Source organism: Pocillopora verrucosa, chromosome 6 (genome assembly GCF_036669915.1).
Source record: "Pocillopora verrucosa isolate sample1 chromosome 6, ASM3666991v2, whole genome shotgun sequence".
NCBI lineage: Eukaryota > Metazoa > Cnidaria > Anthozoa > Scleractinia > Pocilloporidae > Pocillopora > Pocillopora verrucosa.
In genome coordinates this window covers 17,106,815-17,134,618 of record NC_089317.1, presented here as the reverse complement: position 1 = coordinate 17,134,618, position 27,804 = coordinate 17,106,815, and the positions used below count along the sequence as shown (strand labels likewise).

At 37.8% G+C, this 27,804-nt stretch overlaps 5 protein-coding genes across 5 annotated transcripts; 2 read left to right on the top strand and 3 right to left on the bottom strand.

The window, feature by feature from the left end:
• Nucleotides 1–3,068: 3,068 nt before the first annotated feature.
• Nucleotides 3,069–5,215, bottom strand: LOC131787260 (lathosterol oxidase-like). Its single transcript, XM_059104358.2, has one exon. It carries the CDS (start codon nt 5,138–5,140, stop codon nt 4,304–4,306), a length of 837 nt encoding a protein of 278 aa, XP_058960341.1. The 5' UTR covers nt 5,141–5,215; the 3' UTR covers nt 3,069–4,303.
• A 298-nt stretch (nt 5,216–5,513) lies between these two features.
• LOC131787259 (RNA-binding protein 42) lies at nt 5,514–9,145 on the bottom strand. Its single transcript, XM_059104357.2, has 4 exons — nt 8,925–9,145; nt 7,495–8,129; nt 6,756–6,950; nt 5,514–6,119 (listed from the first exon to the last, which is right to left on the bottom strand). The coding sequence occupies exons 1-4, from the start codon at nt 8,978–8,980 to the stop codon at nt 6,007–6,009; spliced, it is 999 nt and encodes a 332-aa protein (XP_058960340.1). The 5' UTR covers nt 8,981–9,145; the 3' UTR covers nt 5,514–6,006.
• A 203-nt stretch (nt 9,146–9,348) lies between these two features.
• Nucleotides 9,349–17,886, top strand: LOC131787266 (uncharacterized). Its single transcript, XM_059104362.2, has 2 exons — nt 9,349–11,767; nt 14,566–17,886. Exons 1-2 carry the CDS (start codon nt 9,467–9,469, stop codon nt 16,147–16,149), a joined length of 3,885 nt encoding a protein of 1,294 aa, XP_058960345.2. The 5' UTR covers nt 9,349–9,466; the 3' UTR covers nt 16,150–17,886.
• LOC131787221 (rRNA 2'-O-methyltransferase fibrillarin) lies at nt 17,874–25,411 on the bottom strand. Its single transcript, XM_059104304.2, has 10 exons — nt 25,366–25,411; nt 25,240–25,293; nt 23,871–23,987; nt 23,208–23,270; nt 22,310–22,410; nt 21,327–21,506; nt 20,617–20,749; nt 20,123–20,235; nt 18,883–19,028; nt 17,874–18,335 (listed from the first exon to the last, which is right to left on the bottom strand). The coding sequence occupies exons 1-10, from the start codon at nt 25,376–25,378 to the stop codon at nt 18,308–18,310; spliced, it is 948 nt and encodes a 315-aa protein (XP_058960287.1). The 5' UTR covers nt 25,379–25,411; the 3' UTR covers nt 17,874–18,307.
• Nucleotides 25,412–25,443: 32 nt separating this feature from the next.
• On the top strand, nt 25,444–27,348 carry LOC131787222 (ATP synthase subunit g, mitochondrial). Its single transcript, XM_059104305.2, has 2 exons — nt 25,444–25,585; nt 26,944–27,348. Exons 1-2 carry the CDS (start codon nt 25,501–25,503, stop codon nt 27,201–27,203), a joined length of 345 nt encoding a protein of 114 aa, XP_058960288.1. The 5' UTR covers nt 25,444–25,500; the 3' UTR covers nt 27,204–27,348.
• The last annotated feature ends 456 nt before the right edge of the window (nt 27,349–27,804 follow it).

The following is a 27,804-nucleotide window of genomic DNA, read 5'->3' as shown; positions in this document are numbered from 1 at the left end:
TATCTGATCTGGAAACAGTTTGATTAGGAGGTCACACCCTTTGTGATTTTATTTGTTTAATTGTTTGTTTGATTCATTTTGTTTGGGTCGTCAGATAAACCTCTACTGACATTGTCTCTTTTCAAAGTCTTTCTTTAGTAACCAGTCAGTTACTATGGCAAGGCTGAAACATTCTAACTCTTTCACCTTTCGATAATAAATAAGCTAAAGGGAATGAAATGAAAGTCAATTCAGGAAAAAAAAAATTAGCTGAAGAAAGAGTGTGATATCTATGTAGTTTCTGGCATTGTACTTTGAACTTTGATGTATGCGATGCTTTTTCGAGAGATCTTGGTTCCAGCACAGGCTGCCTCGCTCTTCTGGGAATTTTGCATGATAATTAGCTCTCGCAAAGTAAAAAAATTTGAATAGGTACTGAAGACTCATACACAGAGAACTGCGCCAAGCACGACTTTAGGTAAACTGACTTAAAAAGTGATTATGCGTAAAAGGAGCTGGCTTTAAATACAACTAGACTGTAAAATAATGTGCTGTATGAGAAACGTGCGTAAAGGTGTAACTGACGAAGAAAAACGCTAACAAACTTAATAAAAAAAAAAACACTAACGAGGAGGTATGAAAAAAAATAAAGAACGAAATAAGTAAATACGAGTTTCCCAAAAAATAATTAGCAAGGGCTTAGGTCTTACCAACCCTTCCACCAGAACTGTCTTGCTCAATCACGTTGCAAAGTTGATTTTAGCACGATACCACTACCAAGCAGAATTAGTGAGTTCGGCGATTCCATATGGATTTTTTTTTCTAATTTCAAAAGTTTAAATTATGACCCGTTGATTGCCAAGCGAGGCCCATCAAAGAGTGCAGCACTGGAAAAAATCGATGCAATCCAGTATTTAAAGCCACCGAGTTTTAGTCCTAATTCATTATTTCCAGGAATCTCCTGGATTTACAACGATTCTCTTCATCCGTTTTCATCAAAGTATACAATTACCAAATACCCTATAGTGAGGTAAACAAAGGTAAAAAGCAGAAGGAGACTTAAGAGATATATCTCCATGCATGGAAAAAAAATTGTGTCTTCTTTTACAAGGATGATAGCATTTTTGTGAAATTTTCCAATTTCAGATCAGCTGCGTCGTATTGACCTCCTTCGGTCTGTACGAAGAAACCGGAACGAAACGGTTAATTGAACAAATTTAAGAGGGTGGGTACGTTATTCAAAACGAGAACCTTCTGATCCTAGTTTTGTAGAGAATTAATTTCGAAAATAAACTCAATAAAGTCTTCAGCGAGCTTCTCTCAGTTCCCTTCTCGGTCGTGTCCTTGGGATGTCACGCAACGCTAATAAGTACATCACGTGACATATTACAAAGTCAGCTTCTCGACCCACCAGCAGTGGTTTCAAAGTTAAGATAAAATTCTTAAACGAAAGCTATAATTTCCCGTGGACTGCAGTTCAAAACACAAACTACATATTTCTCAAGGGAAGCAAATAGCTATGTTTATAAATATTTAAATTAAGGTGCATACATTTAATTAAGGTGGCACAAATTTTAGACAATCAGTGTAGTAAAAGCTGCGATACTCTAAACAAACGAAAAACTTCCAATACTCTTTTTGATATAATACTCAAAAGTAAATGTCATCCATTAAGCTACATTATTCTTCTGCCTTTACAGACCCCTTCTCCATTGGTGGAACCTAAAATTCAATTAGCGCAAGATGGAGGGGATAGGGGAGGAAAGGTCTGTACTATAATAAGTGGCAAACCAGCCAGAGCTTTACTTGACTTCCATAGCATGAGACAACCAGGACAGTATTACCTTTCCCCTCCCCCCCCCCCAGATAAAATGTCAGTCCATCACAAGGTCTCCTTCCAGCATTTCATCAGGCTTCCCTGACAATTCATCAGTATCCAGTTATACTCCTTGGTAGAGGAAGGCACCGTGAGAGTTAATTGTTTTTCTAAAAACACAATGCAATGACCCTACTAGGTCCCCAACCCAGACCGCTTGACCCCAAGTACAGTGCACCAACCATAAGCCACCAGTACCACAAGGGAGGGAGGGGGAAGCTAAGGGCTGAAAAGCATTCACCAATACTGAAAGTTTCTAAGGGGTCTTGGGGCACATTTTATTAGGGGGGGGGGGAGGGAGAGTTACATCTCTTCATGTCCACTGAGTCTTTGCTGTAAAGAGGTGACTTCAGCACTTTGTATAGAGATGTCTACTGTTACGGATGTGCACCTTTGACATTTTGGTACAGTGAAAAATAATTTGATTGCAGCTCTACTGGGTAACAAATACCAGAGTCAAGGACAAAGATAAAGTAAAAAATTGAGCCTAGTGACTCCTCTGGTCACAGCTCATCCTGGTTTCCATAGTAAAATTGAGCCTAGTGACTCCTCTGGTCACAGCTCATCCTGGTTTCCATAGTACTCTGGCTACTCCCCTCTGGATGGGATGCTTTAAGTCAGTCACATGTTACATCCCAACATTCAATCAGGTTTCTTGGTGTGTATGCAAGTATTTTATTTATACACGTAAACACCTAAGAGTTAACAAAAACTTGATTGAATGCGTATGTTAGACTCGAAGGAGAAAAAATTAAAAAGTTAGTAGATTAAAAATGACTTGTCAGTCAATGTTTGAGTTTGTATTATCACTGAGCATTTTCACGCATTGTTTATATTTTGATTCACCTTGTGGGTGCATCAAAATATTGCACATCCTGTAAAAACACTAAGTGATACTACACCAAAAAGTATTAACCCTTTACACCCTAAGACTAATATGCATATTCTCCATACTATTCTTTTTACATTTCCCATGGTGCTGACAAGGAGAATTCACTTCCTTTTTTCTCATGACCTAAAATGTGTGATTCAGAGGTGATAATTTAAGGAGAAATTAGATGCTAGTCACTCGTAGGGGTCAAAGGGTGAAATATATATATATATATATATATATATATATATATATATATATATATATATATATACACTCTCCTGGCTAGAAAAATGCAGTGTGAGAATAGATTGTCTGACCCAAGAATATACCACAATGGCACTAGCGGGGAAGGGGGTACCTAGGGCTCATTCCCTTAGATGTTCACCCAAAGTCCAGTGCTCTAACTGATCAGCCTCTGCATGTTTCACAAATACAGGAAATTTTAATGTTTAACGTAAGAAAGCAAATGAGAAAGGTATGCATGTAGTTGTTCATTCAATTATTCTGTGAAGCTGGGTTAACATAAATGTAGGTGAATTACTTATTGATACTCAAAAAGTTACTGTGTTATAAAAGGTGATCTCTACTAGATAATCTCACTTCTTACAATAAAAATTAATTAATGAAGTGATTCTGCATCTAGTTGAAGATATTTGTAAATCAAGAAAAAAAAAATGAGGGGACACAGGTTAACAATTAGTCCATTGGCATTCCACTAAACATTTTTAGTTCTTGATGGAAACAGAATCTTCTCTTCCTGAAAGTCTCCTGGGTAAATTCTTGATAAAGAAATGCCAATTACAATCTTTTTTTAAGCCATTTACGTCAGCAAAACTCCAAATCGTTGTCAGTCATTAGTCATCACCTTTTTTTTTTTTTATCAAAAAACATCAGATTGAAGTATGCCTACATACAGACATTTCTGGAGACAAAATTATATCCAAGAGGTTATCTATATATCTGTAACTTATTTTCATATTCTGTCATAGTTTTTTTTTTAATCAGAGTGGAAAGACTAACACAATAATCATGAAATAATAATAATAAAGATAATGATAATAATAGTAATAATTATAACAATAACAAAAGTTCTTAAAACATATTTCATAAGTCTCAGTGCATTTACAAACTTAAATTTATAATGAAAAAGTAAAAAGAAAAACATAAGTTTTGAGGAAGTTAATACAAATTAGTGTTCATTGGAAATAGAGTTTAAAATTTACCAAATCTTAGAACATTTCTTAGGCTCCTTTCTACACAATGTGGAACAATAAGGGGTCAAAGTCCGTGCAAAGTACAACATTAGTGGGCGGGGAGATGAAATGGGACAAGATGTAATATTGGTATACCGTTCGGAGAAATTGTAAACGCAATGAAAAACTATTTTAGTACCACTGGTGGTGCAATATAAACCTTTGGGTTATTTGTTTTAACATCACACGCGACTGTTTACATTCATAAATAACAGATACGCAGAAGTTGTTGTACATTTCACACGCGACCTATCAAACTTCGCTCGCGTTGCAGACACCGTTCTTTTATTACTCTTTGCTTTCAAATACCCCGGTCAATACTCATCCCATCTTATCAGCGGTTTTCTTTAGCTCGAATTTTGGACCTTTCTCCTGGAACGCGCTCGGGTGACGAAAAGATCCACCGATCCGATCCCAGACTGTGAAATATTGGCCGTAATTACAGTTGTAGAGGAGGTGGTGATCTGTGTGATGGGCAGATCCGTTAACGAAAGGTTGCAGCAGCTCAGGCACTCTGTAGTCTCCATCGTGAATTGACACCGTCCATATATTGACGAAAACAAACAACACCAGATACACAACTTTGTTGAGTGGAAAAATAAATGGGTAAAGATGATATGGCAGACTCTGCAGGAATCCGTCGATCGGATGGAAAGCGTGACTGGCGAATGGGGTTGGCACCTTCCAACGATGGTGGACTTTGTGCAAATATTTGTACACTGAACGATGGTGCAATCCACGATGAATCCAGTAAATCAATGCGTCGGTGAAGACGAGAAAGCCAGTCGTACTCAAAATGATGTCGCGGATGAGATGCGGCCAGCTGAAATTACTTGGCAGGTACAACTGACTGTAACCTCGCACTTCCAGAAGGAAAAGCGATACCGTGGGAAAACTCATAAACGGTATTGATTTCAAAGTCACCATGATTTCCTTGTAGATCTGGTGTTCTAGAATCAGTGGGTGTTTCATAAGCGCGCGGTCGAACACAAAAAAGAAGCTGAAAGTTGCGAGCGTAAAATACATAATAACGCCGCCGATGTTCGTGACCACGAAGAGCGAGATGAATTGCCTGTAGCAGTCATTTTCTGGCCACGTTGCGGGGTACACGTACGGTGTAAAGAAATTTTGATCGAGTATGTCAAGAACAAGGTCCATTTTGAATTACACTTTCTAGAAAAGTAAACTACACCATATCCTTCTCGTGTCAAAGCTATCACGATAGTAGGTACTTTTTGGTCACGGTATAACAGAAGTTCTAATTGGTCATGCATGTGTGTTCTCATGGAACATCCAATTAAATTTTGTTTACTAATTAAACAAAATCCTCCTGATAGCTGGTTTTGTATTTAATTAGTAACTTCGCTAGCTATGATGTGTGTCAATGTCCTGAAAAGTTAAGCAAAGCAAAGAAAAGCAGTACAAAGAAAAAAAAAATTGGATGAGCTCAATTAATATGTGATCGTTTCCTTCATTCTTGTTGGATTCAGCCTGAGGGATGATATTGCAAGGAGAAATTAGATATTAGTCATTCTTATGGGTCAAAGGCTGCCCCTCATGTACCCCTTTATTGTTCTTTCTACTGCTGGACAGAAAAAGTGTAACATGGAATCTACTTGCTAAATAAAGAATAAGCACAAATTTCACAAAAGAAGACTGTTTATTTAGTATTTACAACCAACCATTTCCCTTATTAGTTTTTATAAGCATGAGGATTAATTGAAATGGTCATGTTCAAAAGAGATTTCCAGTTTGAGTAGAAAATTTCCAATTATCCTTGTCAAACCTGCTAGTTTACTTTTAACAAAAGATTTGGTACTAAAGTGAGTAATCAAACTGAAAGGAAGAATCTACAGCCTTCACAAAAGCTTGAACTGCATTTGGTGCCTTCTTCACTAAATAGCAGTAGACAGACTAAATTTTTGCCTTTCACAAACATCTGCATCATATTCACAAGGAATTTATGATACAAGGTCATAATGGAACTAATAACATTCTAAGTTCGCATTTCTTCCACATTATTGTTATCTGTAACCCAAGCGCTTCTTTTCTTTTGCTTTCTTCTTAACAGCTTCTATACTGCGGTCTTTCCAAGTACTTTTCCTAAGCTTGATTGGTCGATTCCCAATATATTTGCCTGCCAATGTACAAAAAAAGAAATTCAATAGAAGAAATTGTTGATAAAGAGTACAAACATCTTACTGTTCTTAAATTATATATTTTCATCTTGTTACACTTAACAAATTTTTCCACATCATGGTCTTGTACAAAAAACAATTATGCTGCTATTTGGAAGATTACTTTTACTTAAAAATAATCAATTTACCCTTATGCTAGGGAAGTGTTGGGAAATAAATATGTTCCCAATCACCCCAATTGTTTACCACCCATTCCAGACAATAGGGAATGTCTACTGTGAGATATCAAATTTTAATCCATCACAAAACTCTTGGAAGGTCTGGAAACAGCAAATTCACTGACCATCTGGGATTTTCCCAACATATGAAAAACAGCCTTTCTTTTAAAAAAAGGATTTCATTTTGAAAGGTAGAAGCAAGAGAAATCACAAGGCAACATCATAATATTCCTCAGATCTGAACAGGAAAAATAGCCCAAGACATTCAAAAGAGAAAAATTTGCTTAGCACCCAACAAACTCTCCAAGTTCTAATACCCATTGAATAACCTGTGAAGTTTGCTAGTTTGACTCACATATAAAATATACTTGCATGACCTTTACCCTCACAGTCCACAATAACATTACTGAGACTTACCATTCATTTCTTTCATAGCTTTGACAAAGTCATTAGGATCTTTGAAGCTAAGGAATCCATACCCTTTGCTTTTGTTTGTCTTTTTATCACGCACAACTTTAGCTCTTAGTAAAGATGGATATTTTGCAAATGTTCTTGTGAGGATCTCGTCAGTAACCTCATTTCCAAGATCACCGCAAAACACACGAAAGTCGTCTAAAAACAATAAATGTAATGATCATTAGTGAAAATACATATGTTTTCATTAAGAGCCTGTAGCCGACTAAAACTGTCAGCAATTCTACCATATTAAGTCTTCTACTTCCAAATAATTTTGCCATAACTAATGATAAAAGGAAAACTACCATTATGAGGTCCTACCATTAAAGATATTTGTACAGCAGCATATTTCCAGCTTTGACTGGAAATGATTGCATAATTTACAGATAGATGTTACAGTACTATGCATACACAAGGCCAGGGTGTCTAACCATAATCAGCTCCCTGATTGATTGACTCACTGGCCAAGTTACCCTTTACACCATAACAAAGCGGTATTCATATTCTGCTTCTCTCAATACATTTCCCAAGGTGCTGACGAGGAGAATTTGTTCAACAATCAAAAAGCTTCCTAAGTTAGTGATCATTTCCTGAATTCTAATAACCATAATACATGATTCAGGAGGGATATTGTTTTGAGAAATTAGATGGTAGTCACTCTTAGGGGGTGAATACAGCAACATAGCGCAAACAACCTCACCATTCTCCCACTCTGCTAATGATGAATCCTCCCACACTTGGTTCCCTGCCACCCTCAAAAATTTTTTCTCTTTAGGTTTTTTTTTATCCTTTGCCTCTGAGTTCCCAGCCTGTGAATATGTAGATCCCCACTCTTTCTGTTCCTCAGGAGTCATTACTGGCACGGCTGTGGCACCAACTGGCCCTGCCACTGGCATACCAGGTAACGGAACAGGCATGGGTACTGGGACCATGGGTACTGCTACAGGGCCCATAACAGGCATGGCTCCAGGATTAGGGACCATTTGCGGTACCATAGGAGGCATCCTGGGTGGCAATGTCATGGTACGTGGTATTCGAGGACCAGGTAACTGATTGGGAGGGGCTTGCACAGGATGTCGGATTGGACCCTGCATATGAGGACGGACTTGATTCAAAGTGCCCTGGACAACTGGTGGTCGTAAATTAGGATTAGAAGGTTGTAATAATGGACGTGGGTGTGCTCCTTGGACAAAATGCTGGTTATTAGGCATTTCTTGTTGTGGTTTAACCTCTGGAACAGTAGCTGCATTCTGGATTGCTTGTGATGCCATACGAAATGTGTTTGTGGCTATGATTGGCCTTGAAATTGGATGTTCTGCTATTTCTTGTTCAAACCTGAAAAATAGCAAGGCAGTAGTAAGCATCAGGGAGCAAATACTTTTTAATAACAAAGAGGGGCAGCCAAAAGTCTTGAGTATTGAAATTTTTTCCTTGATACCTGCTACAACTGTTTGATCTGTAGCAATTAGCAGACAATGCTAATACAAATCAGCACTCTCCTGTTGCAGTAATTAGATTGTTGCCATATTTCCCTTCGTCCTAATTGGCTGTCACAATCACTTTGGTTTTGGGTTTGGTAAAAGCTATACATAATCACAAAGCACTTTTAATCCTTCCACTCCCATGATCTCATTAGTAATTCTCCTTACTGTCTGTCATGCAATTCTTGTGATATCACTTCAAAGAATTGGGAATTGGATCAACTAGTAATCCCCTAATGATATTTTCTTTATTCTTATTACTTATCCGCTTGATATTGCATTGGTACTGTCAGGAGAAATTCTATCTTGGTCACTTACTGGAGTTTAAGGGTTAATGGTAGTTACACATTAACTCCAAAAGGTTATTCAATAATTCAGAAACAAAGACAAGAAATAAGAGAACCATTTCAAAAATGAACACTTCACTACTGTCAACCCATAGGAAAAAGCGAAAAATCATTAATTGACGCCCGGCGGAAACAAACATTCTATATGTATATAATATGTAACAAATTGTAATAACTAGTTAAAGCCGGAAGCTTAACGTATTTGTCAATCATTATGAGGCAAGAAAAACTAACTATGTTCTGACATTATGGAGATTAGATCTGGAAACACGGATTAAAAGTCAACATTTGACGACCATTACCGTGACATCTCTTCTTCCAGCTCATTTCGCCGGCTTTGGTCCTCGATCTCTGCCATTCTACTCAATTCTTTACCCGTTTTTTCCTCAAAATATTCGATATTTAGGTTTGAATTCAACTTAAATAATTCGAAAGAAAAACACCGCACGTTTATTTTGCGTTGCGCTTTGTAACCTGGCAAGCGTTATTTATGTCGTATAACCTCACACGATCAGTCACAGTCACAGGCAGGGTTAGGAACGTGACAGTGGAAGATCGTCACGCTACACACTCTTCTTAAAGATTATTCACGTTTACTATTTAACTCCTGGATGAATACGTTTACAGATGTGACTTTGTCCTACTCAGCGCTATAAATGGTAAGGGAGTGTAAAACTAACGTCACAATAAAATTTTCTTTACTTCCGGTCCGTTTTAGCATGTCAAAGCCGTTTGGAAGATTTGTTGCAATATTCACCGGAAGTTTGTCGATTGCTTTATTGCTCAACTTAAAAAGCTGAAACATTTTCAAAGAAAACGCAGTGAGCAGGTGATAGCTTGAAATATGTTTTCAAGTTTCTTTCTGGCATTTATCCTGTCATTAATTGGGCCGAGCTTAGCCCAAAAGAAAATGTGTCCAAAAATATTTTTCCAGAACATCGACGAGAATGTTTTGCCATGGGTCCAAGTGGAAGGAGTTTACGAGTTATTCTCGAACAAGGATGGCTTTCCTGTCTATCTTAATCGTCCTTCGGGTCTCTTCTTCTACTACAGAGATCTTACATCGCAAGGAGAAAAGCTTCTCGCTTTTGGGCTCAAAGTCACAGAAACATTTGGTGTTGTTGGTCGTCTCAGCAACGACTTTGATCCGATGACTTGGTTGTCGTCTGGCTTGCTAAATGAGAAAGATTTGTTCGGTGATGTCGTGAAAGAGTGGTCGTACTATTCACCACTCGATAAGACATTTAAAACTGTCTTAGGACCATCTTACATCAAAGCTATTTGTGTGGACGATGAATACTTTCGATGCAATTCAGGCAAAGTTTATTTGAATGACACCGTCACCGGAAATCAAGCTGAAATTCTTAACGATCCTCGAACGGACTTTTTCGCCAAAGTTCCGAACGTTTATGAGTCGATCCGTTCCGTATTCAAGCACAGCCGACAGGAATGGTATTTATACTACCGGGATGGCTACTGGAGGGTTGGCACCAGTTATACTGGATCTGGGACCGATTTACTTCGTACGAAAGATCTAGCACATAGGCCAGAGTACGTGACAAACTATTGGGAAAGTTGGACTACAAAGGGATGGACTGCTGGAAGTGGATTGAGAATGAAATGTCGAGGAATCGCCAATGGAGAAAAGGAATGTTATGACAAGCCTTGTAATGGCCAGGGTACTTGCGTTTACACCGCTGATAATGAGACAGTATGTCTCTGTCAGGACTCCACGCACGGACCGAACTGTGAAAATAAAGACGCATGCTCCGACCCGGGAATTCCAGCTAACTCAATTGAGGTAGTTCACGCCGGAAATCGTCCGGGAGACATTTCCACTTCGTTTTGCGCGACAGGCTACCGATCTTCGCCCGTGGAGTTTTTCGTTTGCGAGCAGGATCATGGAAGGAAGAACTGGTTACTTGAGTCAAAGGCCACTTGTCAAGTCCCACCGCCTATAACTTCTGGTCCGATACCGCCTCATACTTCAGTCCCCGCCCCAGGCCCTTTTCCATATCCCACGGGAAATCCAGAGAATATCCCGACCAGTAAAAAGCCTTTGGATCAGTCTGAAGCGTTCATGATATTTGTCATTGCTTTTTTCGCTTGTCACGTTCTTTGTCCAACTTTCATATGGTTAGGCATCATGCTAGTCAAAATCGTCCGTTTTTCTCAAAGGAGGCGACCAGGATCCCCAGAGCGTTTAGAAGCTGTTCAAAACGCAATGCAAAGTCGATATATGTTAATGATGCGGGTGTATTCCATTTTCATGAATTTCACTTTCTGGGTGTGGCTTTGCGCAGTTTGCGCATGTCTGGCAACAGGTGATGGCAAAGCGCGCTCATTTACGTTTTATTGGGCTGCTGTCATGTGCGGAGTCTGCGCAGTGTTCGTTACCTTGGAGGCTTTTTTCTCGAGTGAAAGAGCAGCGTTACATAACATGTTCTCTTGGGAATACGTCAAGTCTCTTCAGCGCGAGCCTCCGTCAATTGAGATGGTGATTGACAGGTATGAATGGAAACACCAACGTATGGCTGTCTATCGGACAAATGTTTTAACAGGACGCCAAGAATACCAAGGATCAGAAGATCGCTGGAGTAAGGTCGGGAGGAAGACTGTTCGCCAGCCATTTGTTTACTCGTCTTGGTGTGATGAGTCAAATTTAGAAGTCTCTGAAAATGGACGACTTTTTAGGCTTCGTGTTCACATAGACATTACACTTGACAGAACGGCTGCAGAATCGTTTGAAGTTCAAAAGTCAGCCTTAATTGAGAAAACACGTCATTTGAATCATCATTTTGATTTCTCCCGCGTGGATAGCGTAGCCAATCACCATCCGTACGTTGTGTTGTACCATAAGAAGGAGTCCGTGCCCTTCTGGATGAACGAGCAGTTCTTCTGGTGTTTTACATTTCTTCAGTTGTCTTGGATTTACAGATGGCTCTTCGTCTCTCAAACAAGCTCTCTTCAATTTACGCTGAGAAAGAAGGTGTTTTGCCAACCTGTTTTCTCGGAACAGACCGCATTTAAACAGGTTTATCCTGCTCAAACTGTACCTGGCGCACATGATGACATCATACAGGACATTGACGCGGCTAACAAGCCCTTGCTCAGCAATCAGCAAAACTCTACAAATTATCTTTCAGTTTAATTGCAATGGAATAATGATAGATACTAAAAGTGTATGGGTATCTTGACACGATAAAAAAATTATAGGAAGAGAGGAACTCGCAACTGAGTGTCGAAAGTAATCCGCGATTTCATCAGTCTCACTTCACCTTTCAGCCCCAAGAGTGACGGGCATCTAATTTCCCCTTTCAGTATCACCTTTGATCAAATGTAATTTAAGAAACTCATGATTGTTAAACAAATTCACCTTGTCGTTAACTCGGGAAATGAAGAGAGAGAAAGAGAATATCGATACTAATGGTAGAGTGTAAAGAGTTAATTTTGCTTTGTGATTGACCTCACGAAGAAAAAAAATTCTCACGCTCTCAACCAATCAGAGGCGTAATTGAAACCAATAAGGACTTAAAGCCTTTCTTTTTCCCGCGCTTTATTCCGTTTGAGAGGTTTTTTTCTTTGGGTTCTCATAGGCTTACCTGAAGTGTATTCCGTCCCTCTGAATCCTTTTATTGGCCCATGATTTAAAAGCGCCCTATTATTCCCGTGTGATTGCAAAAGTTCTCGTGCAGTTTAGCCCTAATTATAAAGATGAAGGAGCTTTTAAAACGAGTTACGAATACCATTATTACTCTTTCCCATATTTCGCATATCCACGAGTTAAAACGGCAATGGGTTATGCGAGGAAATAATATCAAGGCAAAATTATGGGGAAAAAGGGATTGAATGAAAAATCAAGATCGAAAGATTGATGGGTGGGATAAGAATGGCTGCGTATGAGTGAGTTATTGGAAGGTAGTTTCAAAAAATATAATAAGATCTTTTCATGTCCACTTGAAACAATTTTTATATTCAAACATGACTCGTGAATGAAAAGCTGAATTAAACGTGATTCGTGAACCATATTGTTTTGTGTGATGAATTTCCGGCTATTTGAAAATGCATACGTATTGTGCTCACACGGCTGTGGTTAGGTTTTGATCAGGGATTTGATTGTATATGGGTTCAAATGGATCAATTGAAATCATAAAACAGACCACGAGTGGTTTTTTTTAAAAAATAAGGTAAGACATTACTGTAACAATATTGCGTGACACTGTCACGACCTCGTGGTCCGCTGACGACATCTGTTTTCTTATATTAAATATATCTTGTTGGTCCGACATCTTGGTTTTGTATGTGTTCTCCTCTACATTGCCCGTTCTGGCTTGTTACAATTACGTCCTATTTTGTCGCTTAAGTCTGATCAAGACCAGAAAAGTACCAAATTCGTGAATTTGGTTTTCTATTTTCATGTGAAACATGCATGACCGTTTTGAATTTCGCGTGAACGTGAAATAATTTTGGATATTCTTCGTGATGCGTGAAAAGGCCAATTTTTCTTACGTGACTGAGTTTTATGAAGTGAGAAGGTAACTTCAATGGTTCGAATATTAAGTCTCTCTTTCATTTGATTTGGGTAACTGAATACCTTGAATTTATCAGCGAACAAAGTTAATTCAACGTCGTGTGTTACATTTGTGTCAAAAATACTTGTCATTGAAACTGTCAGACGTAGGATATGCCAACACGGAACGGATGAGGGTGAATTTTTAATCAAACAATTCTTCCTGCAAGCAAGTCACGTTCGTGTATTTCGGACGTGCAAAAGAGGTAAGATCGAGCTATTCTCTTTTTTTTGGGCGCATGAAGTGATTTCTTCGTTTCAGTTAATAAAGGTAATTCAGCGGAACCCCTTCGGAAACAAGCAGAAAAAATATCTAACTTTGTTACACCTTGTTTTACCTATGGATAAAGCAACACATTTGTCTTTCGATTAGACGTATGTTTGCGGATATAAGCGAGTACTTTACGAAGAATGTGACACTTTCGGCAAAAAAAAATCGCCCGAATGTGCATTATGAAAAATTACCCGTATATAGATCCAAGTGATTCCAGAGTCCTAAATTATGGGCAACTTTAATCCTGTTATCCCAATTTTTCATGCATTGTACCATGTTTTGCCAAATTATCACTTGAAACAGGAAAAAAGAATCTTATTTACAATTTTCAAGCGCAGGTTGGTGTTATTACAATGTTTAGCCGATAAAGAGTTCCTCATGAAACCACGAACGATCAATAAATAGAAAGTTTCAAGATTGTATTGATCACGCAGACTATGAATAATCTCTCCTTTTCGGCGAATTCTGTCGCGCGAGTCGAACAAATCCAGCGAAACAAGAGCGTTATGGCTCCTAAAATGTTAGCGCGTCACACAAAAACTCTAGGAGTACGGTGCACAAAAAGTTTGTGTTTTCGCTGATTTTTTTTTTTTAAATTGTGAGCGGATTTTGCCGAAAAGATGGGACAGCTCATCGTCTATGGATCTCGGGTGACTCAACGTTGTCGCTGTTTACCTGTGAAGAACTGGGATTATCTCGACAGAGATCAATATCATCCATCATGTCTCTTTAGTTAGCTACCTTTATTTAGTCGAGGGCACAGTTTAAACGTCGAACTGCGCACAGAATTAATCATTGAGAGAATTAGATTTATGTTAAGTTTAACGTTTGAATTAGTTGAGTTCGTCCAACTGAATTTGGATCGACCCACACGTTCTGTCCGTCTGCCTAGATCGGATGGAACGTGTGAAGACAAACGTCCACCTTTTGATAGATGCTTTATCAGTGGTTGAACTTTACCCGTTTGAGTCGTACAAAATTGCAATTTAGGTTGTCTCATGTGAAGTTCAACGTTTCAACTGGGCCTCGGAACGTAAGTCAGAGTGAGGAAGGTGAAAACTAATTAGTTTAATAGACGGACACAAATTTGCCTCCTCAGACCATGAATTCCACGATCAATTTTGACGAATACCCCAGTGTTATGCCACTGGTCATTAGCTTGACTGTCTGTTTGCAAATATTGGTGCCGTGTTTGCTCGGCTGCTGTACTGGCTGCGTCAGTTTAATCAGATCGGTAGTCGATTTCGAAAGACCGCTGAACTACTACGAACAGCTCAGAAAGAAAGAGAGGCAACAGTTTGAGGAGGATCAGGAGAAACGACTACAGAAAGCTGCCTCTGCAAAAAATCAAGAGGACCTCGATCAAGCTGTCCAAGAATATCAACAAGCTGTCCTAGATTATGAGAAGAAAATCTTAAGGGTAGAAAAAAAATTCGAAGGAACTCGTCACACCTGTCCGTGCGCAAGGCTTGTTTCTATGTGCATGTCTTTCTCTTTCTATCTGTGGCTTTTTTTCCTTATTGGTTGTGAAATGACTCATTGCACCACCTACGGTTCAGTGTTTTACGTAATGAAAATCTTTGCCTCGGTGATGCTTGGCGTCTGTGCCGTGATCGTCCTGCTAGAGAGCTTCTATTCCGAAGAGCTGCATTACCTTAAAAACATCGTAGAAGATGACACAGCTTTGGAGTATATTCAACGCCTGCGAGAAGTCCCCCCGAGGATAAACATTGCTGTGGAGTGTTATCATCGCGAAGAGCGAAATAGAACGGTCCACCGCAGGGACCTTAAACGAAACCGAGTAGCTCATACAGAGACCTATACTGTGAAAGTAGTGACACAACTGGCATGTGAAGAGTTCATAATCGGGTCATGGGTGGACGTTTCCAAGAGAGACAGGCCACCCCTGAAGGGCGTGGATCTGGTTCGCATTAAGTGCTACCCGAAAATCTTATTCGGTGACCAAGAAACAGAAGAGGTTTGTAAGAGAAAGCTGAAAGAAATGTCAGAGAAGATGGAAGGCTTGGACGAGTATACCTCTCGTTGGAGATATACCGACTGGGCATTTCTCGATTTGACCTGGGGAAAGCGCATCTCTGCCTATACCGATATGAATGTGAAGCCATTTTGGATGAGTCCCGTATTTTACTGGATCGCCACACTGCTGCAAATGAACTGGCCTTACCGCTTGCTGTTTAGAGCCAGAACAGCGGAGATAAACCTGTTTATCATTAAAAAGGTGTACTGGAATACAACACAACCAAGAGAGGTGGAATTAATGGAACCCATGGACGACCTTTTAAAAAAGAAATCACTCGAAGTAAACTCAAAAAGGTCAGACGTTACCACAGATTCCCCAACGTCTGAGATAAAAGATAATCCATCAACAGGCAACCCAACCGACAGTCGAACTGATGCTCCCGAACAAAGCAGTACAACGTCATACTCTGACCCAATTTCACGTGCAGAACCGCATCCAAATGTGTCTTTGTCGTCTTACAAGGACACACCCTGTGATTACAAACCGCTTCTGGCAAAAAACGTGCGACTTCCTGTAATAACAGATGCGTGGTTTTCATTTGAATTCGAAAGCTATCTTTTAAAGGAAATTCCAACGAATGAGATGTGGCAGGGGGAGGAGGACGGGCCTCTCTCAGCTCCCGTATGCAGCATGCCGAAATGATGGAAGGATTGGACACGAATAAACCAGGTCTGTATGGTGATATAAATGTCTATCAAAGAAAGTTTAAAAGGTCCCTGAGTGGTAGAGCCACAGGGGAGCTTTGTTTCATATCTTGTTCTAAAACTTTGAACACTGATGAAATACGAATCTTGGAAAGTTATGTTTTTTTAAGGGCGAAATTGGCCGATCGGGATATGTACATCAGTGGAAATTACGTTATTCCAAACACCTGTTAAATAATGACACGAAAAAATAATAACTTAATTTTTTATCTTGATTATGAGCTCGAAAGATCTCACTATCTAAGTGTTCATCTTCCAGTCGTTTTTCAAAACTTAACAAAAAGACAGGCTAGTGTTGTTGTTTTGTTTTATTTTGTTTGCAAATGCACACAAGCTTTTCAAGTTACTCATTATCAATTACGGAATAGATAGCGAATAGCGTAGCTAATTAGATTGTAGCATTTTTAGTAAATTCTAAAGCTTTGTATCCAAACAAGACACTGCAAAGAAATGTTAAATATGTTATTTTTTTCTCGTTTGGAAGGGGCAACATGCTGAGAGCAAGAGTTATTTCCGTCTAAGGCAACTGACCTTGCTTTTTGGGGGATCACATGATTCTCAGAGGGAACAAAGGGGGTCAGTCGTCATCGACAGAGCCTTTCATAAAGGGAGCACTATAGAAAATTGACTCCATTAACAGCCAATAAAGGTGGGAAGGGGGGGGGGGGACAAAAACGAAAATCCTCCTCCCTCCTCGAGGCGATAAGGACGGGAGAAGTTTGCCGAAGGTCGACTTATAAACGCCTATTTTTTTGTTTTTTTGAAGCTAGAAACAGTGGATTGTCTGAGTATGTTTTCATATCTGAGCCAAATTTGTGTTAATGTTTTTCTTCTTCTACTCACCATCTTCGCTAGATCGACTTCACAGGCCACGAAATCAACTTGTAAACGGCTAAGGTAACACAGTTCATAACCAATATGGCTGAAATCGTATAACCAGTTTCCAACTGAAAACACGCCCTTTTTGGTTTTTGTGAAAGTATTTCTGTGATTTTAAAACAACCCAAAGAATTATTTTCGTTATCGTTAAAAATAAGTGGGAAAATTGTGTTCCAGATAAATTTATACAGCTTCTCTTAGGCTTTTTGTAATTCAATCAGCCACCTTCTTTTTTATTACTTTGTTTCCAGGGAAACTGTAGATAGATGACTTTAATTTGTGAAATAAACACAAATAGTGTGTGAAAATTTTCATCTTTCATTTCCTGTCATTTTCCTGTTTAGTCGTGCAATTTTCCGTAGGCATAAAAACCTGAACTGCTGACAAAAGTCCTTTTCTCGTACTATGATTCAAGTATACAGCGAGGCTTACTTGAGGTTGTCAGGGCGAAGCGGGACAAGTTTGGGCCGCGCGAGGAGTGCGGAGCCTTGTCTATCTCAGGAAGTTATACAAATATATGTACCACCGAAAAAGGCAGATCCTTTTCTTCTTGCACCAATACTATTTGCATGACAACGTCTGTGTTACTTAATGTTCGTGACTGGCAGGTCTATTTTCAATGTCTCATTTTAAATTCTGACCTCGAAGAGAATTGTCATTCTTTTGCTTATAATCCTCAAAAGGACTCTGTCAGACTTTTAAAAACCTCATGGCTCTCTCAACGGGATAGAAAAAAATTAATTTAATAGCACATTAATTAACCTAGATGAACCACTCTTGAAGTACCAATTTACCAGGTAGACACAACTTTATTTCAGAGCGCAGGAACAAATCAACGTTGATATATACATGTACATTTATCAAAACATGATCAGTCATCCCCATACAACTTTGTGAAGCGTTTTCAAAATAAATTATATTGAAATTCACTTTTTTAGGCTTCCTTGCAGGTTTGGAAATCAAAATAAACATAGGTTACTTCCAAATACCAGGAAATATCCTAGTAGCCAAGTTAACTCCCATCAATATGGTTGTTATTACAGTAAAAATTGACTCCGACAGAGAGAAGGACTGATGCAACCTTAAAAAGTATAGGCAGCGGTAAAGATTTTAAGACAAAAGCTCTTTGGAATGTTAAAATTATATAGAAATTACTGATTTTTTTATTTCAAAATGTGACATAAGTTACAATAAAATCCTAGAAACTGAAATCTATTCTACTGCTTGTCCTTCTTTGGAGGTGGTCTGTAACAAAAGAAATGCAATGTCCATCAATAAAATTTCCTTCTATGACCACTACTTCTTTTCCTTGCTAATGCAAGAGTCAAATGTTCATATCAACATTCCTCTCTCCCCTGCCAAGGAATTTGATCCGTTATACATTGACAGGAAGTGGAGGAAACATCAAAATCAGAAACGTTCTAAAATCTTGCTTAAGTCAATAGAATATAAGTTTCTCTTTGAAGGAAATGTCTAATTGAGCACTGCTGTGTGATACAAGTATTTTCTGAGAAGTATTCCCTTATGTTGGCTTATATGTAAGAAACAGGATCTAAAATGTTTTTTTTGCAAATAGGGTATAGTTTATAATGAAACTAATCATGGCTTTGGAGAAGGGGTGTTACTTTCCAAGTATAATTTCAATTTCAATGCCCTGAAAATAATTTCCCAAATGAGCCAACTTCTTACCCCTACTAATGAAAAATGATTAATAGGAAATGCTTGAAAATACCAATTCCAGGCAAGCTTTGGGTTTTGTATGTTTTAGTACAGGAGGTTGTATATGCTTTACCTGTAAATTCCAACAACTACAGCATGATCTCTCTCGTACGGTTCCAGTGTCAACTGTTCCTGGGGTTTCATTTTCTCTGCTTGCATCTTCTTCACTTCTCCTGCAAATACTGCAGCAGGTTCTGCTGTTGAATCGATGCAGTTTGCCTGGTAGTGACACAACGAAACAAGATCTGTCATTTATGTCTGATTATGACACAATTATATGGTCCGTCACTACATAACCTGAATACTGTACTGATAATGCAATGCCTACATGTGGTATAGCATGAATTACAAAATAACTGATGTAATATGAATGCCCTGATTGGTCCAAAACTGATTGTTTTTTGCACTGGTAACCCAATAGAAAATTAAGACATACTTTGTTTAATTTTAAAATTATTTGATTAAAGCAATTAACTGTACTTTAAATTGCCTCACCCACTTATTAACCCAGTTAGGATGTTGGGAGACTGCCAGGAAAAATTGTGAATCCCTCACTTCCGACTAATGATTTTCCAACTCTTTTTGTGTTCTACCAACATCCTGCATGGGTTGTTACACAAGTAAGTGGATAAAAAGTGGGGTCTATTGCCTTTACCCTTTAACTCCCAGGTCAAATTTGTAATTCTCTATACTGTCAACCATACAATTCTTACAATGTTAGTTCAGAGAATTTAATCTTGGATCAACTTATTATCCCCACATTGATATTTTTCTTTATTCTCATCACTCATCTGGTTGATATTGTATAAATATTTTAAGGAGAAATTCTGTCTTAGTCACTCATGGGAGTTGTGGAGTTCAAAAACCATAAGCTACTTGTATTTTCTTAATATACTCAATAGGTGTGTGTGTATATCAAGAAAAGATATACAGGACTGACAAATGGGATATTCCTTGGTATAAGATAAGAGTTTTACATAAACTACAACAAAGCTTAATAGTTGGCCTAAAAATGTAGAGATTATTACGAGTGGTTTTGATCTGGCTCCATAATGTGAATGATCTTGATGATGTTTTAACAACTTCGTCAAAGGGTGTATAAATAAATTCATGACACCAAATAAAAAGGATGATTAGCAAATAAAGTAACCAACACTAAATGCTGAAAAAAACTGAAAATATTGCTGCTAACTAATAAGACAAAAGCACAGATTGGAAAAACTCAGAGTAACAAAGCTTTCTTAAATTCTGATTGGCCGAATTTCCTTGGAAAAGGTGTAAAAATGAACATTTTATTCCATTTTTCTGCATACCTTTATAGAAATGACAAAATGTCCTCCATTTTTTAGGAAGTTATGAGCATTAATAGCAACAATACGGGCTTGGTCTGGTTGAGCCACATCAGCAAAAATAGTATCTACCATTCCTGGAAAAGAAAAATTTTAACAAATATCTTATTTAATAAAAAAGAAATATGCATGGAACTCAAATAGCTTAAGTTTAACATTTAATTCATGTATAGTAAAATTTGTAGAACACTTTTCAGCTTTGCTTGTGTAATTCATGTCATCTACATGCAACACTGGCTGGGAAATTGGCTTCACTGGTTACCATATTAAACAAACAGATGTACTTGCCTTATGTTCTTTCTAATTCTACCTCATCAAAAAAATATTGGGAAGAAATGGCACCAAACTAATTGCTTAATATTACACTGATGTGAGAACAGTGAAAATTACCAGGCACTCAATTCCTCAGATTTAGGTAAGAAACTACAATGTTAAGTAACTGAAGCAAGAAAACCCACCAACAAGCATTCTGTATTTATGTGGATGTCTGGCATCTTCTATAATTGGAATGACATTTGTTCTTTTTTTCGCTACATTTATGAGATCACGGCCAGATCTGTGAGAAAATTCAACTGCATACACAAGACCATCCTGAAAAGCAACAAATGATGGATAAACATTGAGGGGATCTGAAATAGTAACACTCATTCATAGTTTTTATATTTTCTTCATGGGGGATGATCAAGTTTACAAAATTCTTGAACAAATTTGTCAAAACAACGTAAGAAGCTATACTTTCCCTGACAAAATCAAAAATTATTTGACTGTAGATAAATTTTTTATCTTCCAGTATTTTCTTGACGCTAGTCTTAGATATTTGCAGAGAGACCTTTCTGATAGTTTTGGAGATTTTTGTTTCCCTTTCACAGTACTCCCAGTTTATACTGGGAATTATCACACTTTAGTATTGAGTCATTACCTAATTTCTAAAAAGTCAAAAGGCTTTTCTTTCATCCTTTAGCCCCTAAGAGTGACTAGCATCTAATTTCTCCTTACATTATCACCCCCAAGTCACAAATTACTATCATGAGAATAAACAAAATGATTAACAACTAAACAAACTTTTGATTGTTTGACAAATTCTCCTTGTCAGCACCCTTGGAAATGTATAGAGATCAGTATGGAGAATATGCATACTGATGTTAAGGTGTAAAAGGTCATTACTTACTGGACCAACAATATCAGAAACATGAGACACAGTTGTTCCTGACGCAGCTCCAAGGTATAACACCTTAGATCCAGGTGCCATATGTATCTTGTCGATTCCACCAAGAATGGCTGCTGCAAGCTTGGAGCGAAATGGGTTCCACACCCTGTATTCAACTTTTTCGGCACCAGCACCAACATCCTAAACAGTAACAAAAGGTCCTTTACAATTCCCCTTTCTAATCCCACACATTTCCTACACATCTGTATATTTGGTTTTCAATCCTGACCACAAACCCTGCAGGTACAATGTAGCTTATTAAGGTTACCTTAATGTCTGTTTAACAATTGGAAATTTGAAAAAGAAATAGCCATGTAATATATTAAAGTTCATCATCCTCCCACACTCCTTTAAATAATGATGATGGCAGCTTACTTCCTGACGCCTATTTACACCTCGTCAGAAAAAAGGCAGCTAATTAGTGATTGTATAAAAGGACCTCTTGTAGCAGCGTTTAGATCACTCCTGATGAAGGCACTAGACAGGAGTGTCGAAACGTTGGGTCTATGAATTGAAACTTCTTTGTTTACATTCATTAAATCTGTAAACCAGAGTAGCATTAAACCATGTCAAATAGCCATGTTTTCAACATTCCCAGTGTATTAAACAAATAAAATACAAAATCTAAAGAAACAATGAATTGATTTATTCAAGAGTTTGCCAACTTCAGATAATTAACCTTGATTTTTCACAATCCAAATTACAGATCAATGTCTTCTCAATTCATTTGGGTGTCAGAAGGTTTAAAATTATTACTCAACTTTTATTTAATTCAAAGATAATTCTCTGAGATGGTTGTGATTATTCTCCTTAAATTTTGTCAATGAAATCAACAACCTTTTGACAGAATTGACCAGTTTTCCCATATTTGAGAAAATTATTTATAGAAATTTAATTACTGAATGAAGAAGAGAGTAAATAAAAAAAAAAAAAGTGTATCTTACTGGTGCATCCACCGATATTTTTTTCTCTCCATATACTGTTTCTCCAGGGACTATGTTCTTTGTGACCAGTGCATCTTCCTTTCCACGAGCAATAAATACTCCTATTGTCATGAAAAGAAAAATCAACCATAAAGAATGACTAAAATATTACTTTTAATCTTGTGCTTGCCTTGGAGCATCCAGAGATTGGTTGATGAGCAGTATATCAACACCCATATGCTTTAACATATTTCTGTTGCATTGCCTTACCTTCAATTTGTGCATATTAGCATTCTCTGGTATGTGCTATAGTTTCCTCGCATTTGTCAACAACGCCATGTGTTTTGAGCCCAGAAAGGCCCACGTTCCATTATCATTTGAATTTTTTTCTCCCTGTTTTTTTTGGTTATTTACTGTTTACCTATGTTTCTAGTTTTGAAAGTTGAATGAAGACACTCCTTCAAGTCACATGGGTCTGTCATACCATGTTTTGCAATCAAATTACCCACCCATATCAGTATAAGCAGGATGGTGAAATTAACCCTCACACTTTCAAGATCTCAGTAGTAATTCTCCATACTGTCAGCCACTCAATTCTTTTAAGATGTCAGTTCTGAGAATTTTGTATTTAATCTGTTAATAATCCTCTAATTGATGTTTAGTCTGATTGGTATTGTAAAAAAAAATTCTGCCTTAGTCACTCATGGTAGTTAATGGGTAGAGAGAGTTATTACACCCTGTTACTGAAGCCTGCATTCAATTCTTTCTAAGCTTGAACTTTCCATAACTAACAGCAACTTTAGGCTACAAAAACTGTCACTGTTGAGCAGGATAGTTAAATTAGGAGAGTTTTTACTTGTCATCATTTTAACTACACTTGGATGTTAAATATCACAACATTTCAACCTTTCAAAATTACCTTCATGTCTGTGTGGCTCAATTGTTACTTTGGCTCCACCTTTAAATCCTCCGCGGCCACCTCCTTTCAACAACAACAACAACATCAATAATGAGAAACTCTTGATTTTCAACCCTTTAATTCCCAGTTGTGATTAACATGTAACTTCTGCTTAAAATATCCATATATTATCCAGCAAACAGGTAATGAGAATACTCAAAATTATCAGGAAGAAGTTTTTATCCTGATTTAACATCAGATTCTTGTAATTAATTTGCAAGATATGTAAAAAATATGTAAAAAAAATATGTAGCAGCTCAAGGGAAGAATTCACAGTCACATCTAGGAGTTCAAGGGCTAAACAAATTCTCTTTAGTTCCTTGCAGAATGTATTAAGACTAGTATGGAGACTATACACACTGATGGTAGGGTGTAAAGGGTTAAAGGCACCACAGAACTACCAAGGAAACTTTTGACAGAGCAGCTGCCCCTATCAAGGAGGGGTAGGCATATAGTACCCTTCCTAGCCATGCACTAAGGGCCACTTGGCCACTTGACCTGTGACCTATTTTAATGGTCCTTTGGAGTTTGTACTTTACACAAACTTTTCTTTTACTTAATCTAAAATGTGTTCACAATTAAGTGCTGGTTGTGTCAATGATAATATAAACAATGACATCAAACCTCTGCCTCCGCCTCTGCCTCCTCCACGACCACCAAAGCCTCCACCTCTTCCACCTCTGCCGCCTCCTCCACCTCTTCCAAATCCTCCACCTCTACCACCACCCCCACGGAAACCACCTGTGAACATAACAACAATTCTTAGTAGCTGCAGAATACCATTCCATTGCACTGAAGAAAACTAATGTTACAAACATAGAATCTGGTGAGATAAAAATTGGAAAGGGTCAAAGCTCACTTCAAATATCTCTATTTGTCACTGCCTGAGCAGAGGGCACTCTGATCTTCCCACAAACTGTGTTTTTGTACCTTTTCATTACCAAGATCTAGGAATCAATTCTTTGGACTGTATTTTAAATATTTCCTGTGATTATAGCCCTTAGAATTTATTATTGAAATCAAACAATTTCCCCTTGTTAACAATCTTTTCTTTTCTTCTCATCATGTTGACAATGTATTGATATTGCTCAGTGGAATAACTCATTGGTCTCTTCTAGAGGAGAAAGGGTTAACCAGCAGGACCATGGTCTGTTCCGTGATTGAGGTACGATTTGAGTCAGCACTGTATTCTTGGGTAGACAACCTTATGCTTATAGTGCTTGGGATTCTCTCTCTACCCAAGTGTATAAAAGAGTACTAATGAACTCAAGGCTCTGACTGCCTGCAAAATTTGTTGAATGAAAAAGCAGCCGCCTCCATGTTGGATTTTTTGTTGAGATCTCTCTTGGTAAGGCACAATGGGCTTTTCTGAAGTTCACCATCACTTAGCAGCCTTGCTTTAAATTTCAGCAGGTGACCTGAGTTCTTTGCAACCCAGCCAAATGCTATAAAAACTTGACCAATTGTTCAGGTTGTGAGAATTGTCGTAACTCATGATGGACTGCAGCTGTAGCACCTCATCCAAAGAGGGTATTAGTAGTTCTAGTGTTTTCATGCAACAGTCACATGGATAAAATCTTGCTGTCTCTGGTAATGTGTTGCTGTGTGCTCATAATAAATTACCAACAGGATAGATTCAAATACAAAGTCCTGTTTGGCTCGAAACACACGGATGAGTGATTAGACTTTTGATAGCTTTCCAACAACAAAATTTTCATACAAGATTATGCACGACTTTGTGAAGGATGAAATTCGAAGTACACTGGAGCACGTTTTAGCATTGTCCGTGAGATCAAAATTTATATCTATCGAAATGTTGGGCTCACATGCAAGACCTTCATCCCTGATCAAAATCAAAATTTACTTTGCAGCACAGATTTGACAAAGAATCCCTTAAAACTATAATCAGACACGAGGTAAACGCAAAACCTTGCAGTATAACAGCACGATTCGATTCAGCTAGGAATTCAGTTAGCGTATGATGTTTACAAACCTCGTCCGCCGCCACCTCTTCCACCTCCTCCACGGCCACCACGCGGACTAAAACCTGAAATGCGTAATTCTTATCAGTAGATGTTAAAATTCTGCTTGATGAGCAAGAAATGATAAATTACCTTACCTGGTCTACCCATTGGAAAAGTTTCAGGAACACAACTAACGCACGTGGTATGATATTACAATAATGCGCATGACCAAGTAAGTCATGCTGCTCGTATTGCATGTTGGGTAGAGCTCCTCGCCGTAAAAATCCAAAATGGCGCAGAAGTTGGTAAACTTTGGACAGAAAATTGCGACGGCAACGCCTCGTTTGGTCACTAGAATATCATTTCTAGCCCTTGGTAAGAAATCAAAGTAATCTTTTGCTATTTTAATCATTCTTTTCTTCTTCTAGATCTCTTTTTTCTACCTTATTTGTTTGTGTAATCTTGTAACGAAAAGACCAGCTATCGGTGGGCTGATATTCGACTTACTGTTAAAACTTTGTGGTGAATACTATGGCAAGAAATCTGTTGTAATAGTTTTCACCGTTAAGTAAATTGAATGCAATGTAACATAAGCGATGGTTAGAGGAGCAAATTGGTGAAAGTGATCCAAAACGTAAGAGATCAAATCGAAGGCTGAAGGTCTAGCTTCGTAGTGTGGCTGTATTTCTCACCTATTTAAGAAGTTGTTTTAATTGTTTGTATAAATCTAATTCTTACTTGGAGATATTTATTGCAATTTATCGCTCTTGAAAGCAGTCTTAGTGTTTTCGTTTTGCAAGATAAATGTGATTTAGCCTGTTCGCTTAACCAATACTCATTTTGATGACAATATATATTCGGCCACTAAAAACGTTTTGGAAGGGAAATGTTTAGATTGTGAAGATACGAGTTTTGTAATCTTTTAAAAAGTTACAATCTGGCGAAGTATTTTCTGAAGAAAGGATCTTTTGAAAAATTACAATCTGACAAAGTATTTTCTGAAGCAAGGATCTTTTGAAAAATTACAATCTGGCAAAGTATTTTCTGAAGCAAGGATCTTTTGAAAAATTGCAATCTTGCAAAGTATTATATGAAGGAAGGAAAGTAGCAGGAATATGTTAGCTTGTTGAACTCAGCTAATTTTGCGAGTAGAAGGAAAACTAACTCAAAATTGGTTAAAATTGGTTTTTGCCATAGAACATAAGGTTCCCTCTACAAAATTTGTTGCTCTTTCCCTCTCATTCTTGATTTAGCTGTCCCAGTGCCACTGTGTTGGAATATTACATGGTAGTAGCCAATAGTTACAACAAGAAATTTTTAGTTTTTAAAGCTGTGTTTTTTAGATATAGGTGTTTTAATTGGCTTAGTGTTTTTTGCAAAATATTTTCTTAAGGGAATGAGGAAAGAATAGTAATAAGATTTTACATTTGTAATAAGTGTGTAACACCTTACTGTTTACATTCAATGTTGACATTGCATCTCACAGTCTTGTTTGATTGTTTTGAATGTTGTATGAACTGTACTGTGATTGTACTGTCTGTTTCTATATTTCTGACCTCAGTTTGTTGAAAAATGTCTATGTAAAAACAGCTAGAAGTGGTCTGTTTTTTTTTATGGTAATAAACAAGTGGCTGTGAAGACTGAGGTGTGATCAGAAGCTAGTCCTGTTTAATTATTTTAGACCTTGCAAAAATTACTGTTTATTTAGATAAAAGATTGTCTTTTACACCCAGATACTGCTAAGAAAGCACAGCCCCCTGTTATGACTTTCTTGAATAATGCCAAAGTGGAGATGCTTCCTCCAAAGCCATCAGACTGGCCAGCCATCAGGAAAAGCTTTCTTGGTCTGAAAGAGTCTGTCATGAAGGGCAAGTTCCTTGATGTTACAGTTAAGGAGGCTGCTGCAAATACTTTGGTTGCTGTGGAGATTGCCTTCTGGTTTTATGTTGGTGAAGTCATAGGAAGACGAAGCCTGATTGGTTATGATGTTTGATAGACTGTCAAGTTGTTCTACATGTGTCTTTGTTTCTGACTTAAGTGTGTTGAAAAGCTTTTTTTTGTTCTTTGTGTAAAATCAGTAATTATTGACCTGGGTTTTTACAGTAATTAATAAAGGATTAATTTCCAACTTGTTGTGAGAGGTTTTCATTACTTTTTTGTTCTCTAAATTGAATTTACTTGAGAATTTACTTCTCTATTGCTTAAGAACCATCAGGTTTGCTAAAAAAAAAGGTCAAATTGAGTAGTCAACAGATGGTTATTTTTCTATCAACTGCAAGAGTTAATGTGTATTTTGACAACAACCACCACATTTACCTGTAATTCCTCTGTTTTTGTGCAGTATGTACCAAAAAGAGAATTCTTTTGTTAAGTCAGAAGTGTTTCACTGTTAGAAGTTTTGGAGGTCAGATTTGAAAAGATAGAAGAGATAAGAAATTTTTAAACACGTGGGACTGAAAGAAACGAGGATTTGAGCCCTTGGGAGTTTTAATTTCATGGTCAGGTACTTGACTCATTAAGCTAAAGAGAATCTGATCTCTTTGTGAGTTAAACTTAGAGCCCTCTTTACTGGCTTCCGTTTTGTGTTTTGGGCA